Here is a 13,986-nt window from a genome sequence, read left to right on the forward strand (position 1 = left end):
GGGTTTTCTCTGGGTTCGCCGGTTTCCTCCCACATCCCAAAAACATGCTTGGTAGGCCGAGTGAGCACTCCAAATTGTCTGGGATAGGCTCCAGCACGCTCATGACCCCTGTGGGGACAAGCGGTACAGATAACGGATGGATGAATGTTCAAATGTGTTTGCAAATGTGTTTGAACATGTGAGGGTTGTGAGTGTTTTTGAAGGTAGCGAATGTTGTGTTCTCGTCAGGGTTTGCTCAAGGCGGCAAATGGTCGCCAGACATTTGTCAGTAAAATAAAATCTTGAAAGCTGTTGGTGAATGTTTTGCGAACATCGGTGAAGTCAAATGTACGGCAGTGACGTCATCATCTTGAACAACCCTGACAAGAACGCAACATTTACTGTACTGCCATCAAAAACACTCTCAATTGTTCTCCCCTCAGTGGATGGGGGTAACACATAAGTAACTTTTTGCAATGTTTACATAGACACATTTATTCCAATTAAAAGCCTGATTGGAATAAACATGCTTAATGTACGCACCCTATTCGGAATATTCTGACCCGATCAAGCCAAATCCAATCAATATTTAATCCCGAATGAGAGGGGTGGTTTATGTCGATTGGTACTCCGATCAGTGTGCATGGCTAATGGGGTGTGTACATAGAGCATTTTTCTCTGATCAGGCTTTGAATCTGAATAAATGTGTCCATGTAAATGTAGCCAATGAAACACTTAACCCCGCCCCTACCCGTCCTCACAAACACGCATTGGGTACAGCTGCAGCAAAATAGGAACAGAAATTATATTGGAACAGAACAGCAATTTGTGAGCTTTTTAATTATTTTAACTTAAAATTAGATAGACAGAAAGACAGACAAGTTTGTTTGAAATCCCCAAAATAAATTGCAAATATTGGTAAGCTACCAACACCTAATAACAATTAATAACATTTGCCTGCTAGCTGTTATGTATTATTACACTGATCCCCATCATAATCCTTGTTGCTTCCTGCAATTCATTGGACATACATCACCCCCAAAACAGTAGTACTGCTGTCATGATTGACCAATGATGCTGAAAAACAAAAACAAAAAAACAACGAGGATAAATGTCGTAAAGTCATTCTTTTCATTTATCATTTGAATGTACATACGAATATGGTTTCCTTGTCATCTTGTCATGTTGGCACTGAAAGTAAAATTATGTAAATGAGCTTCCTTCCATGTATTGTAAAAAAGTAAGTAACATGTTATATAAAGAAAAATATACTCTTAATCTTTTTACACAGAAAATTTGAGCCACCTGCCGCACCTAAATAAGAAATGATGACAAGTATTATTATCTTTTATGCATGTACATACATTTTAATATTACATTGACTCAACTGCTGGCAGTACCAATCAAACAAGACACCCAAGGCATGTTCTGTGTCCAGACCAGGCACCAGAGTTTAACAATACAAATACAGTACATCGTTAAGACATTTAAAACATCTTTAAAAAAATTGTTCAGTATATTTAACATTTTATTTCACTTTGATGCTGTTATTTCAGTTTGAAACACCCAACTCCTCCAACCAAAATACCAACGATTGGTTGGATATGCATCTTGTATGAATCATGCAATTCAGGTCTCCATTTCAAGTATGGGATTTGCGTCTCTCTAACTGACGGCCATCGTCAACATTTTCTTTGCATTCCTCATTTTCTTTACATTGATCGTCTGATACCGATATCCTTCTGAGATTCAACCCAGGATCTCTCTGGCTCGGAATTTGGAAGGATGGTAGGGAGCTTCTCAACAACGGTCTTTTATCTGGACACAAGGCATGTATAGAACAGAGAGCGTTATGCTAAATCACAGTTTTTTACTTGTGGGGATTTGTATGTTGAGGATAAAAAAGGGACAGAAAGACCAATACGTGATTTGTAGCCTGTCCTATGGACCAACTTTGACTGATATTTTATTTTATGCATTTTTATGCAGTTGTCATGTTCCATCAAAGTTAGATACAAAGTGAAATTGGTAGCCTACCAAAGCAACAATTTTAAAATTTGCACATTTTGTCCCATATGCACTCTTTGTCACACTGCATGGATTTTGTGGAAACTCACCGCCGGGTCCAATGGGTCGCATCAGTCTGTTCATCTGAACATTCCAGTGTTTGACGTTGGTGCTCGCTTGATGAAGTTTTCTTTGAGCAGCCTATATAGCAGAAGGTAAATAAATACAAGCCATTAAAAGTTAAAGAAAATGACACTTCGCATCACTAATTAGTTGCATTGGTTTATCTGGGTATGCACTAATGGAATGGTAGGTACCCTGCACCAAGTGGGGAGGTTTGGGTATCTCGGGGATTATTTAAGATTGAGAGCAGGATTTAGCAGAAGCCCAACAGGCAAATCAGTGCACCGTCTGCAGTGATGCAGAATTTTTCTGGGTCTGTCGTGATGAAGAAGAAGCAGGGAAGGTTATTTGGTTTACCAGTCGATTTATGTTCCTGCAACTGCAGCGTACCGCCGAACGCGCAACAGTAGCGCGTCGCCTCCCGCGCAACTGCACCGCGCTGGTCGCATTATTGTGACAGAGCCGTCGCTGAAATTTAGAAAATATTTCCAAAGTCCTGATGTACTTTCCAAAATTAAAGTGGACCTCAGTGCGCAGGGAGCTTAATTTGGTCCGATCGCGCAACCGCAGTGCGCCGGGCGCTCACTGTCGCATTGCTTTAAGAGCGTCTTTGTGTTTTAGGATGGCTTTACTGCTCCCACTTGCTTTCTTTGGAGGCATGATTAGCGGTTAATACAATCCTCAAAGTAACGAAAATACAATAACAACGGAGTCAGTCGGCATCCGGGCCGCGTGGTCGGTTTTTCTCGGGTCCTCCCGGCTCATCTCGCGAGGTTCGACCTCCGAATTTTGTTCGACAACCGAAGCAAAACAATCTCGAATTTTTTGTTAGAATTCCGATTTGTTCGAGAACCAGGACGTTCGAAAACCGAGGTTTGACTGTAAAATAAATAGATGCAGCTCACTGATAAGTGCCACTATTTGAGCTAATTTTAGAACAGTCCTGCGGGCGACTCATGCGGTCCTCACGGGCGACCTGGTGCCCGCGGGCACGTGTTGGTGACCCCTGGTACTATATAGAGTAGTTTTTGGTTTCAGAAGACACCAAACCTTTACAGTTAAAAATGGCCACAATATGGCCTTCAATTTAATGCTAAGGATGCCAGATTAGGTAGAACCTGTCTGTCGTGGCACTACCTGGTTGACGAAGAAACACTACTAAATCAAATAACTGAATTGGGGGCAAAAAAACCAATACTCTTTTTTAACTTTTATGTGTGTGATTTTTTTGCTTACCACAACATCCTGGTCAACCCTGTGCCGGTTGGCTCGAACCTCCTCAAGCTGCCTCTCCGCCTCGTCCAGGGCCTGGGATTTGGCTTCCATCTCCTGCTTCAGCTCCAGCTTCTCCCGTTGCGTCTTCAGGATATACTCTTCCTGCTCCTCCTGCAGGGTCATCAGGGCCTTCATTTTCTCTTCCTCTTCAGCAAGTAACCTGCACCAAGCCCAGAACGTCCACAAAAATGTCTTTAGCAAACAGTTTTGTCCTTTAAACATGGCACTTAAAGAGCACCTGTCTTTTGGTCACTTAAAGCGTAAAGCCTTTTAGTCAATTCTGACCAGCTTTGGTGTTCATTTAGGCATACATCCAAGTACTATCCAACAAAACTGCTCGTCGTTTGGCAGCCTTTTTTTCTCACTTGATTCTTGCGCATGCGTAGATGAGATTTGCAAGTGGCTTATTGTGGCAGCAATTACTTTTTAAAATCTAAAGTTAGGCAGTTCTGTGGACTGTTTTTAAATTCTGTCATTTTGTATTTGAGCCAAAAATGTAAATATCAGACAATTCTTCATAGACACATAAGTTGCTGTATTGGAGTATTTTTTTGTGCTTCAATTGACAATTGGTAATGGAAAAAATGAATTTAGAATGATTACTGATCAATAAAAGACTATTTCCAACAGAGGAAGTGGTGCAACATGACATTCTGTGACTTGTGAGCTGTACAACAACTGACTCAGTAAGACAGAATTGAAAAAAATGTTAGTCAAAATAAAAGTGTGTCTCATTTTTCTTATTATTATCAAAAAAAGGTTGCACAAAAATTCTAAAATAAAATGTATACACTCAACAGTGCGGGGTCTTTCAGGGGTGCTATGATAAAATGTTGTGGTCTCATTAGTCAGAATGGGTGGTTGAGAATAATGACAAATTGTGGAGGAAGTTAAAATAAGTTACATTTTGATCACGATGCACAATTGGCTGACATCGCAAACCGAAGGTCACAAAAAATGACAGCAACTTCCTCTGTGAGTGGCTCTGCTTCCTCAAGAACGTGAACTCTTTTCACTTTACATATTTGCTACACATTGTTTGATTCTAACAGTGTTTACCGAACACCTGACGTAGCTTAGCGTTTACTACCTCTCCCCCCATAGGTTTAAATTGTGTTTGGTTAGGGTCTCTGAGTTCTGAGATTGAATTTCAACTCAGGCCCTCCTGTGGTGAGTTTGCATGTTTTTCTTGTGCTCGTTTGGGTTTTCTGCTGGTACTCTGGGTTCCTCCCTCACTCCAACAACCAGCATTTAAAACTACCTAACATCCACACTCCCGCCTTTATTTATTTTCCATTCCTTCTCTTTGTATTATATGGCATGCATCTACTGTCATACAAACTGGCAATGACAGCTCTTTTGGCAGCCATTTTTATTTTACCTCTATGCCCACTCATGCGCAGAGGCTTATTTTTGCCAGTCCAAAGAAAAGAAAAGAAAAGAAAAGAAAAGAAAAGAAAAGAAAAAAAAAGGCATGTAATGTTCATCATTTTTGGACAAAAAAAACTTTACCCTGCTTGAGCATAGCGGAAGGCCTCCTCATCCAGCCTGGCTTTAATCTCCTGCTGCAGCGCCTCCTCTAGTCGCTTCTGCATCTCCTCCAGCTCACGGATTCTTTTTCTCTGCCTTTCCGCTTCCTCCTCTTTCAGAGCCATTTCCGCCTCCATGCTGATTCGCACCTTGACATCCGTACAGCAGGAGGGAAATCTGTCAAAGCCGACTCTCTCGTGAACCGTTGGCGTTTACCGCCACGCTCACCTCCTCTGCCTCCCGCAGCTGCACCTCTAAGGTGTGCTGGAGCTGCTCGTGCTGCTGGCGCCTCCTCTCTTCATCCTGCTCCAGGAGCACCTGAGCCTGCTTCTGCGCCTCCCTCAAGAGCTCCAGCTCCGCCAGTTTTCGTTCCCGTTCCTCCTGGAGGGCACGGAGCCTTTGCAGCTCCTCCTCCTTGGCCTTCTGCTTCTTCTCGCGCTGCTCACGCTGCTCATGCCGCTTCAGCTTCAAGTCCTTGTGGAGGGACGTTTTCCCTTCCCCATGCAGCCTGATAGCTGTCTGAATGGCTGAGGGTGGAAGACAGATGAGGTTCTGTGCGATTTAAGAACCTCTTCATATCTTGATTTCTCTGACCTGTTGTCCATTCTTGTCTCTGTTTGGTGTCTGATGAGCTCATCTCATATGTTTTGGAGAGCGTTTTTAGACAAAACATGCACCTTTTACCATCGCGGTCTGGTAGTACCTTACAACAAGAGCATGGAAATGATTATAGCAGGATAATAAAATGTCAAACTCTGCTTTTGGACCTTTCCAACACATCAACTGGGTATTTTTGTGTCAATTGAATGTAAACAGGGTCCAAAAATCCATCCAACCATTAATAAATGTCACTTATTGTTGGAATAATTGTATAGGGGAGCACGAGCCGCCCCTGGCAGAGGCCCTCATAATTTACGAGCAGAACCTCCTTGCTCCAACAAAGCTCTCTGTCTAGCTCCAGAGAATTCCTTCAACTCCCAGCCACACCTGTGGTTCTTCTCTGATACCTCCCTTCCTCTCATAGATTATTGTTGATCGGGCCTATCTTTCTTTATTAGGCGAGTATTATAGCAAAACCTATCTGTTGAAGTAATTGTATACGAGTTATCCCATATTTACTCAGTATTACTGTGTGTTGTGTTAGATAGCTTGGCAAGAAAAGAAACTTAGCAATAGAAAGTCTAGTTGCAATGTTCCACAGGAAAACGGCCCTCAGCAGCTTCGAGATATCTCACTAACCACGGCTGAGGAGATCTCAATCTGCTGAGGAGGAACAAGACAGGAACCAGACCCAACTGTCGGGGTCATGGACTGGGTGACACGGCCCCTGTCTGCTTGAACAACAATCCATTTATTGCAATTTTAGCTGAACAGCGTTGCTACTGCCATCATTTCCCCTACCTTTTAGTGTAGCAACGCCCATGTAACCAGGGCATCCCAACAAATTAAAAAGAGGAGGCAAACAGGGAGTTTTCAGAACTGATGGAGAATCTGACTGAAACGCTCTCTGTTTGTTCTCCTCGCGAGTAAAGCAATTACTGGTTGTCTTCTCCTCTCTGTAAACAAATGTCTGATGGTGCTTAGACCTGACACTTATATTGTTTCTATTTAGGGGTTTCACAGGGTGCTGGAGCCTATTCCAGCTGACTTGGGGCAAAAGGCAGACTACTCTGGTCTAGGCAGGGCATGTATATAGATAGATAACCATTTTACACTCACATTGTCATTGAGTGGCAACTGAACCCACACTGCTTGCACAAAAGACAGCCAAACGTACCATGAACAGTTGATAGCAAGTGCTTCTGCTTTTACCTCAACACAGCAGTTGCCATCCAGAGCAATGTTACCCTGACACTCCTTGCGGTCTTCTCCAGTGTAGTAGAACAAGTTGCTCGCCCTCAGAGTGAACCAGCGCTCCTTCCAGTTTCTCCTGAGTTGGCCTCTCTTCCACAAGTAACCCTGCAACACACGCACACACACACATACACACACGTACACACACACAAACACATTCACAATGTCAGAATGCAAAGCGGAAAATTTCAAGAAGCAAACCACTCAGCTCATACCTCTTTAAGGACATCGCCAACTATCTCCCTGTAGACTTCCTCAATAGCCATGTTGATGACACTCTTATCAATGCCTGCGGTCACCTTTCCTGCAGCCATCATCTCCAAGAAAACCCAAACAGTGATGCGTTTCTGCTGCACCGAGTCTTGGGAGAATAGGTCCTCCAGTTCAACACAATTGAGCTCAATGCTCATTGCTGTGCACAGCTTCTTGAGTAGGTACTCCAGCTGTATGTGGGGGATAAAAAAAAGTACAATATAAGGATTTATTTATTATATATATTATATATGTATACATTGTAATATATTTATATATAATTTCATTCTTATATCTACTTTAATTCCTGCGCTGTTTATAACTCTACTTAATTTGCTTTTAAATCATTAACCATCTTATGTCTTTTTCCTTAGTACATCAAAAATATTAGTGGCAAATGTGGCCTGCTACTCGTAAAAAAATCTCATAAAAGAAAAACACCACATCAATATTATCAATATTTTGTGCAATAATTAGAATCCATTGTCTGTTAAATTGGCCAAGAGTTCATAGTTTCATTTATTTAAAAGTACACCTACAAATGCACACTGCACTTCTGTTGTTATATTCAGTGGTTGTAACAGGTAAAATAAATGATGAAAAAATTTGAAAGTTTACAAGCTCTGTTATTCTTTGTGGCTCCCGACAATTTGTTTTGGGGTAGGAGGCAAAATAGCTCTTTTGATAATAAAGGTTGTGGACCCCTGACCTAGAATAAGGACATGGTTATTTTTGTTTCTAAAATTCCAACAACAACAAAAAACTAGTACTGGGGAAACAAAAAGCTGAGAAAGGTGAGAAATGCTCCAAAAACACCTGTTTGGAACATTTTCACTGATGAACAGGTTAATTGGGAACAGGTTAATTGGGTGCATGTCATAAAGGAGGATCCCCAAAAGGCTCAGTTGTTCACAAGCATACTATAATCGCAAAAATCAAAAGTCAGCATCTTTGATGATACGGTGGTGTGTCCATTGAATGCGCCATTAATCCTGAAAGGTACATACAGGTTTTAAGATGCTAACCAAGCAAGATCTTTTTTGCAGGAACGTTCCTGCTTATTTTAGCGAGACAATGTCAAAGCCACCTTTTGCATGTATTACAACAGCATGGCTTCATAGGTAAAGAGTGCAATTGACAAGACCAGACTGCCAGCAAGCAGTCCAACCAAACCTCTCTCCCAGTCAAAGTACGGGCCGCATTATGAAACTACAGATATGACAATGGAGATCACCCAACTGGTGAGCAGCTGGATAATCAGGCAAATTGTGTTTTTATTTACATTTTGCAATTGGCGTTTGAACATTCAGTGTTATACATTTAGTTGTATTTTAAATAGTTAGGTTTTATGCCCGTCTGTCAAACATGAAACAAGCCTCAAGGCCAGTGGCAGTGGGTTCTTGTGCTCTCGATGGGAGCAACACTTTTATGTCATTTTAACAACTCCTTATTATTCAGTTTCAACACAATTGTTTTGTAAAAATAACTCTATTTACCACAGCTACTTAAGCAGCATCATATTACATAAATACAGTTTAATGCTTTACCTAAATACCTTAAATTAATTCCAATCACAATTTAGGTTAGTAGTATGTTGGTGTGGTGGCCCTCAACAACCATTACAGTTTCTTACATGGCCCTTTTGAAAGATGCTGAAAGATGTAAGCTCTGAGTTAGACCAACCTCATCAGGGACCATCACCAACGGGTACTTGTCCTCCGACAGAAAGTTAAAAAGGCACCAAAGCCGAAATGCATCCTGGTTTGTCAGAACTGTGTTTGAACTCTTGTTGGGTTTGTAGTTTTTCTTGGCTGTCAGGGTCCAACACAACTCATCCACATCTTCCTTGTTGAAGGAGCCTTCAACTACCTATAAAAAAGATATTGTTAGCACCAAACATTGTCAAGCAATGTGTGGCTCCAAAAACATTATTTTCATCTCAAAATACTGAATTCTTACATGATAGATAATAAAAATATATAGTGCCCTGTTTAGTATAAATACTAAGAGCTTTATTTTTAATGTAACTGCAAAGCATCATAAGGTAGTCAATGGTCGTACCTATTGGTATTCACTATTTCCTATGGTGTGCTTCATACATTTAGTTTCTTAAGGCAGGTTCTGGGCTGCAAAGAGGCGCTGAACAAAAAATGCTTTACATATCAATTATCAGAGTCCAAAAGAAGCTTTAGCGCATATCTAAGCTTCAGGTTCGATTGCCTTTGGCTCTCTGTAGTACATGTCAAACTGTTCATCTCTATCATGTGATATGGTAGCAAAAATTAAGTCCAAAAGCTACCAAAAGTGAGAAAAAATGACTTTGAAGAACTTCATCAGGAAGGGGAAGAAGCAAATAATGAGACAAAAGAAGACGAGCCTAAAGATAAATAAAGCTGCATTAAAGAGACAAGATCAGCACTACTATAGCACGTGTCAGACTCAAGGCCCGGGGGCCAGATACGGCCCACCACATCATTTTATGTGGCCCGCGAAGACAAATTGTGCATCAAATTCATATGTCAATATTAAAATTACTAATTGTTTTCACTTTTAAAAAATAGCTCTATTCCTAGCAATTTTTATTACCATTCATATTTTTAAAACATGTTAACAGTTTTTCTTAGTCTCTGTTTTGAAAACTAGTTATTCGTCAAGTCATTCACTAGTTTGTTGAGTACCGTACACTATATATAATTTGAGACATTCAGACATTTATTTGGGTTGGCAATTTCAATGGCCCTTCGAAGGAAACCATGACTATGATGCGGCCCGCGACAAAAATAAGTTTGACAGCCCTGTACTATAGGTTCATCGCTATATGTGATTCTCACACACCAAGTCCTCTCTATGTAGTCTGCAATGATACTCTTGAAAACAAAAATGCTCCAAGAAGCACTGAATCTTTCTTCCTTTACTAACATCCAGGTGTTGTAAAAACATTTTTTCTGCAATGATAGTGACCAAATCAAAAAGATTAGAGTAGACTGGATAAAAGTACTAACTGAAGTTAATTTATGTTACTTAATTCTTAATTATTTTTTAGTAAGTAACACACTTTAGGTGTGATTGCTCAAAGATGGGTCCAGCTTGTTCAAGCAAAAACAAGCATTGCCAAAGCAAATCAAGCAGAGCTCTTCAGGAAAAAGCCCCAGCTCATGATGCCCTACCATCAGAAGTGACCAAGCCAAGAAGCCCAACTCTCCAATCTATGTATCATCGAATCCTACCAGGCAACGTGACAAGGGGGAAAAACCAACCCCATAAATAGGTGTGAGTGCGAGTGTGAGTGCAGGTGGTTGTTCGTCTCTGTGTGCCCTGCGATTGGCTGGCAACCATTTCAGGGTGTCCCCCGCCTACTGCCCGATGATGGCTGGGATAGGCTCCAGCACGCGCGCGACCCCCGTGGGGACAAAGCGGTACAGAAAATGGATGGATGGATAATAATAATGATTCATTTAACAATTAGATATGGAATTAAATAAGTTAAACCATTAACTAGGGAACACTGCAATACAGGACTATAAAAATTGTATTGAAATAAAATAATAATTATATCTATTTATTTACCTATAATCATCGGAAATGTCATTAATTAATGACACACATTTCATAACATTGATTTATTTAATCCCATTTTACCCGCTGCAGCAAAGTTCCTCATATGTAGCAATGGGACAACCATAATTTAATTTATTTAATTGGGAAGACATCTCTTTTATTACCCAATAGTGAATTTAAATATTTCATGGCACATTTTTTTGTTTGATTTATTTAGCATTTATTCTATTCGCATTACACTCAGTGTAGGAATTGCAGCTATAAGTAGCACTATCAGCGGAATCCGGTCAGCTTTGGGGCATATCTCAACGGCTTTCATGATAACTTGTGAGAAGGGTGAGACTAAATCTGAAGATCTTAACCCACCTCATTTTCCCATTAGTGGGCAAACAATCCAATGATTGGTGAATTCTGATCTACCATGATAGTGAGAGCTGACACAAAAAGATAAAAACACGAGATCGATATGATGACTTGGCTCAGAAAGATGCAGGAATGTAACATCAATCAAAGCATTACAGGTGAGCTTTACTGAGAACTGGCCTGCATGCTACTCGCGGTCCTCGAGGGGGCCTGGTGTCCGCAAACATGTTGTTAGCAACCCATGCAATATACAATATACAGTTGAAAAATAATCACCTTATCCAGGATGTATTTGTTGAGGTAGGGCATGTAACCCTGACTGGAGACTGGACCATCATCATCTTCACGGAAATGCTCCTCCAAAGCAACTGGGTCATGTGGGATGCATAGCACTGTGCAGAGGTTATGTGATAACACCTGCAAATCCACAAGATTGGAGTCTTTAAACAATAAATGCTTAAGACAAGCACAGGGACAAATAGGTTTGGATATCACCAATACAACACAAAGTGCAGGCTTACACTGGTAGAATAGTCAGGTTTGACATTCTGCGTGAGACTTTTTCTTACAATAAAACATGACAAAGTGGTCATTTTCCAAGGGAAAGTGAAGGAAATGTACAGTATCTGAGAAAGATTTTTCTGCCTGAGAATAGAGAAGCAATATCCATCCATCCATCCATCCATCCATCCATCCATCCATCCATCCATCCATCCATCCATCCATCCATCCATCCATCCATCCATCCATCCACTTTCTGTACCGCTTGTCCCCACGGGGGTTGCGGGCGTGCTGGAGTCCATCCCAGCCATCATCGGGCAGTAGGCGGGGGATACCCTGAACCGGTTGCCGGCCAATTGCAGGGCACACAGAGACGAACAACCATCCGCACTCGCACTCACACCTACGGGCAATTTGGAGTGCTCAATCGGTCTACCATGCATGTTTTTGGTATGTGGGAGGAAACCGGAGTGCCTGGAGAAAACCCACGCGGGCACGAGGAGAACATGCAAACTCCACACAGGGAGGACCGGAGGTGGAATCGAACCCGCACCCCCTGAACTCTAAGCCTAACCAGTGCTCCCATGTGCAGCCCCAGTAAGCAATATGATGACAATATCATCAAGTAATACTTGGGTATGAAAGTAATTACATTTTGCGCATCAGCACAAGATTCTTATCAGTATCAGAAATTTGATCCATAGTGTAAATACCTGTTATGAAGAGAAAGTCAGAGAGAAGGATTCATAAAGAGTATGAACATTTTGAAATTATTATATTGGGCACAAAAATAGGGTCCGAACATTTTGAAATTATTATATTGGGCACAAAAATAGGGTCCGATGTCAATAGACAGTAGAATACTCTCAAAACGAGTTCACAGCCACTCATTACTTAGTTTACAGCATGCCACAAGGCAACAACTAACCAACATGTTTATCCCTCTATCTGAAATATAATTTCTCGAAACAATGTAAAGTAATGGATATGTTTTCTTTTACTAAACAGACTGTCTTGATTGTGCCTTCACCTGAAAGTATTGTGCAACATGCTGCAAGACGTCGAACTCCCCGACCACATCCTGCCTCAAGTCCCCACTCAAAAAAAAACCCGACTGACATTGAGGCCATGCTAACAGCTTTTGTGAGCAAAAGTGCACAGTACCCTGTCGTACACTTGCTGCATGCATATGGGGGATAAGCCCTGTCATGGGGCTGAGGACTGAGTAGTGACATAATCAGCAGGAGGTCAAGCAAAAACACAAATGATTGCATTGAACAAAAGAGACACGTTTGCATGTTGTCTGCGCGCTCACTGCAACAATGTTCTTTTGACACACACATGCACGCTCGCAGACACACACGCACACACATATACATACATACGCATTGGGGATTTTGTTGTTTACTCTAAATTCAGGCTGGTCTCTGACAGATTCCGCGCAGTACAGGTCTGCTTCGCACTATATACACACTGTTCCAGAGATAGGGGGAGACTCAAGTTCCTATTCTGAACTTTTGTCCTATCCCCACAAGGAAGGTGCATACTGAAAATCTAAAAGTTTCTTCTGTTATTTGACACGTCGTTCGATGTATAAAACTTGTAAGACAAATAGTTGGTATTCAAGTAGTGCAAAAACGCCGATCTTTTTTTTTTTTTTTTTTTTAAGAGGGACTGTGAGTTTGAGGGAGGAAATGAAGGTCAGCTTTATATTTTTTAAGGAGAAAAATAGATAAAGGACACACCAACCACTCACCTTCAGCTGAGACTTGGAGACCTTTCCACTCTTCTCCAAATCCAGTGCCGTGAAGCCGTACCAGATGGACTTGAGTAGCTCCGAGCGCAGGTCCATGTCTGCACCAGCGTCACACGCTGATTTCCTTTATACACTGTCTTCTTTCTTCCGTTACCTCTTGGTGACAGGCACACGCGCGCGCCTTGTGTGTAGCGCTGCCGTGCGGTCACGGCCACGCAGAGACAGCAGGATGTTGACCTCTTTTTGCTGGCAGCGACACCTGCTGGACGTCAGCACTCCCTAAATAGTAGTTAGTAACGGAATCATAGATATGCCATAATAATAACACAATTGAACTCGTTTGCTTTGAATACTTTTCTATTATTCAATATCAAAAATGCTTACAAATATTTTCAACACGATATTATGTACGTGGCATATGCTTTTACCCCGAAATTTGGGACCATCTATGTAACTAAATGAGCAAAGGAGAAATGGCGAGACCTGTTCCTTCGAACAATAACCAGTGGGTTGCCCACAAATCAATTAAAGCATATTAAAGAATGTAGACCTTGCTTTAACATTGGATTTTGAAAACAATTATAGAATAATAGAATGTAGAATAAAAATTACATTATAATTGACATAAAGTACAGTATTCTAATGTGTATTTTAATTCAATATAGTTGACTTGAGTTTTCATAAATTAATTGTAAACTACTTATGAACGAACAATATATCGCACAAAAAATAGGAAAACCTTGAAATCACATGGTTAAACGACTTTCGCGTCGTTGTCAAGGGGTTGT

General features: G+C 41.2%; 1 protein-coding gene across 1 annotated transcript; it reads right to left on the reverse strand.

Annotated features, from left to right (window-relative positions):
* Positions 1-1,096: 1,096 nt before the first annotated feature.
* On the reverse strand, positions 1,097-13,395 carry LOC119136869 (differentially expressed in FDCP 6 homolog). Its single transcript, XM_037275669.1, has 11 exons — positions 13,199-13,395; positions 11,218-11,358; positions 8,704-8,889; positions 6,984-7,211; positions 6,727-6,873; positions 5,509-5,617; positions 5,143-5,441; positions 4,897-5,063; positions 3,346-3,544; positions 2,097-2,187; positions 1,097-1,797 (listed from the first exon to the last, which is right to left on the reverse strand). The coding sequence occupies exons 1-11, from the start codon at positions 13,292-13,294 to the stop codon at positions 1,622-1,624; spliced, it is 1,839 nt and encodes a 612-aa protein (XP_037131564.1). The 5' UTR covers positions 13,295-13,395; the 3' UTR covers positions 1,097-1,621.
* Positions 13,396-13,986: the final 591 nt, after the last annotated feature.

Source organism: Syngnathus acus, chromosome 2 (genome assembly GCF_901709675.1).
Source record: "Syngnathus acus chromosome 2, fSynAcu1.2, whole genome shotgun sequence".
NCBI classification, from domain to species: domain Eukaryota; kingdom Metazoa; phylum Chordata; class Actinopteri; order Syngnathiformes; family Syngnathidae; genus Syngnathus; species Syngnathus acus.

What these genes read in the sequence shown, in the direction of transcription:
- LOC119136869 (XM_037275669.1), bottom strand. Translation starts at nt 13,294, where the DNA reads ATGGACCTGCGCTCGGAGCTACTCAAGTCCATCTGGTACGGCTTCACG. An exon ending in TTGGCGATGTCCTTAAAGAG is followed by an intron (nt 6,874 to 6,983) that starts GTATGAGCTGAG and finishes CGTGTGTTGCAG; the next exon opens with GGTTACTTGTGGAAGAGAGG. An exon ending in GAGACAAGAATGGACAACAG is followed by an intron (nt 5,442 to 5,508) that starts GTCAGAGAAATC and finishes TTCCACCCTCAG; the next exon opens with CCATTCAGACAGCTATCAGG.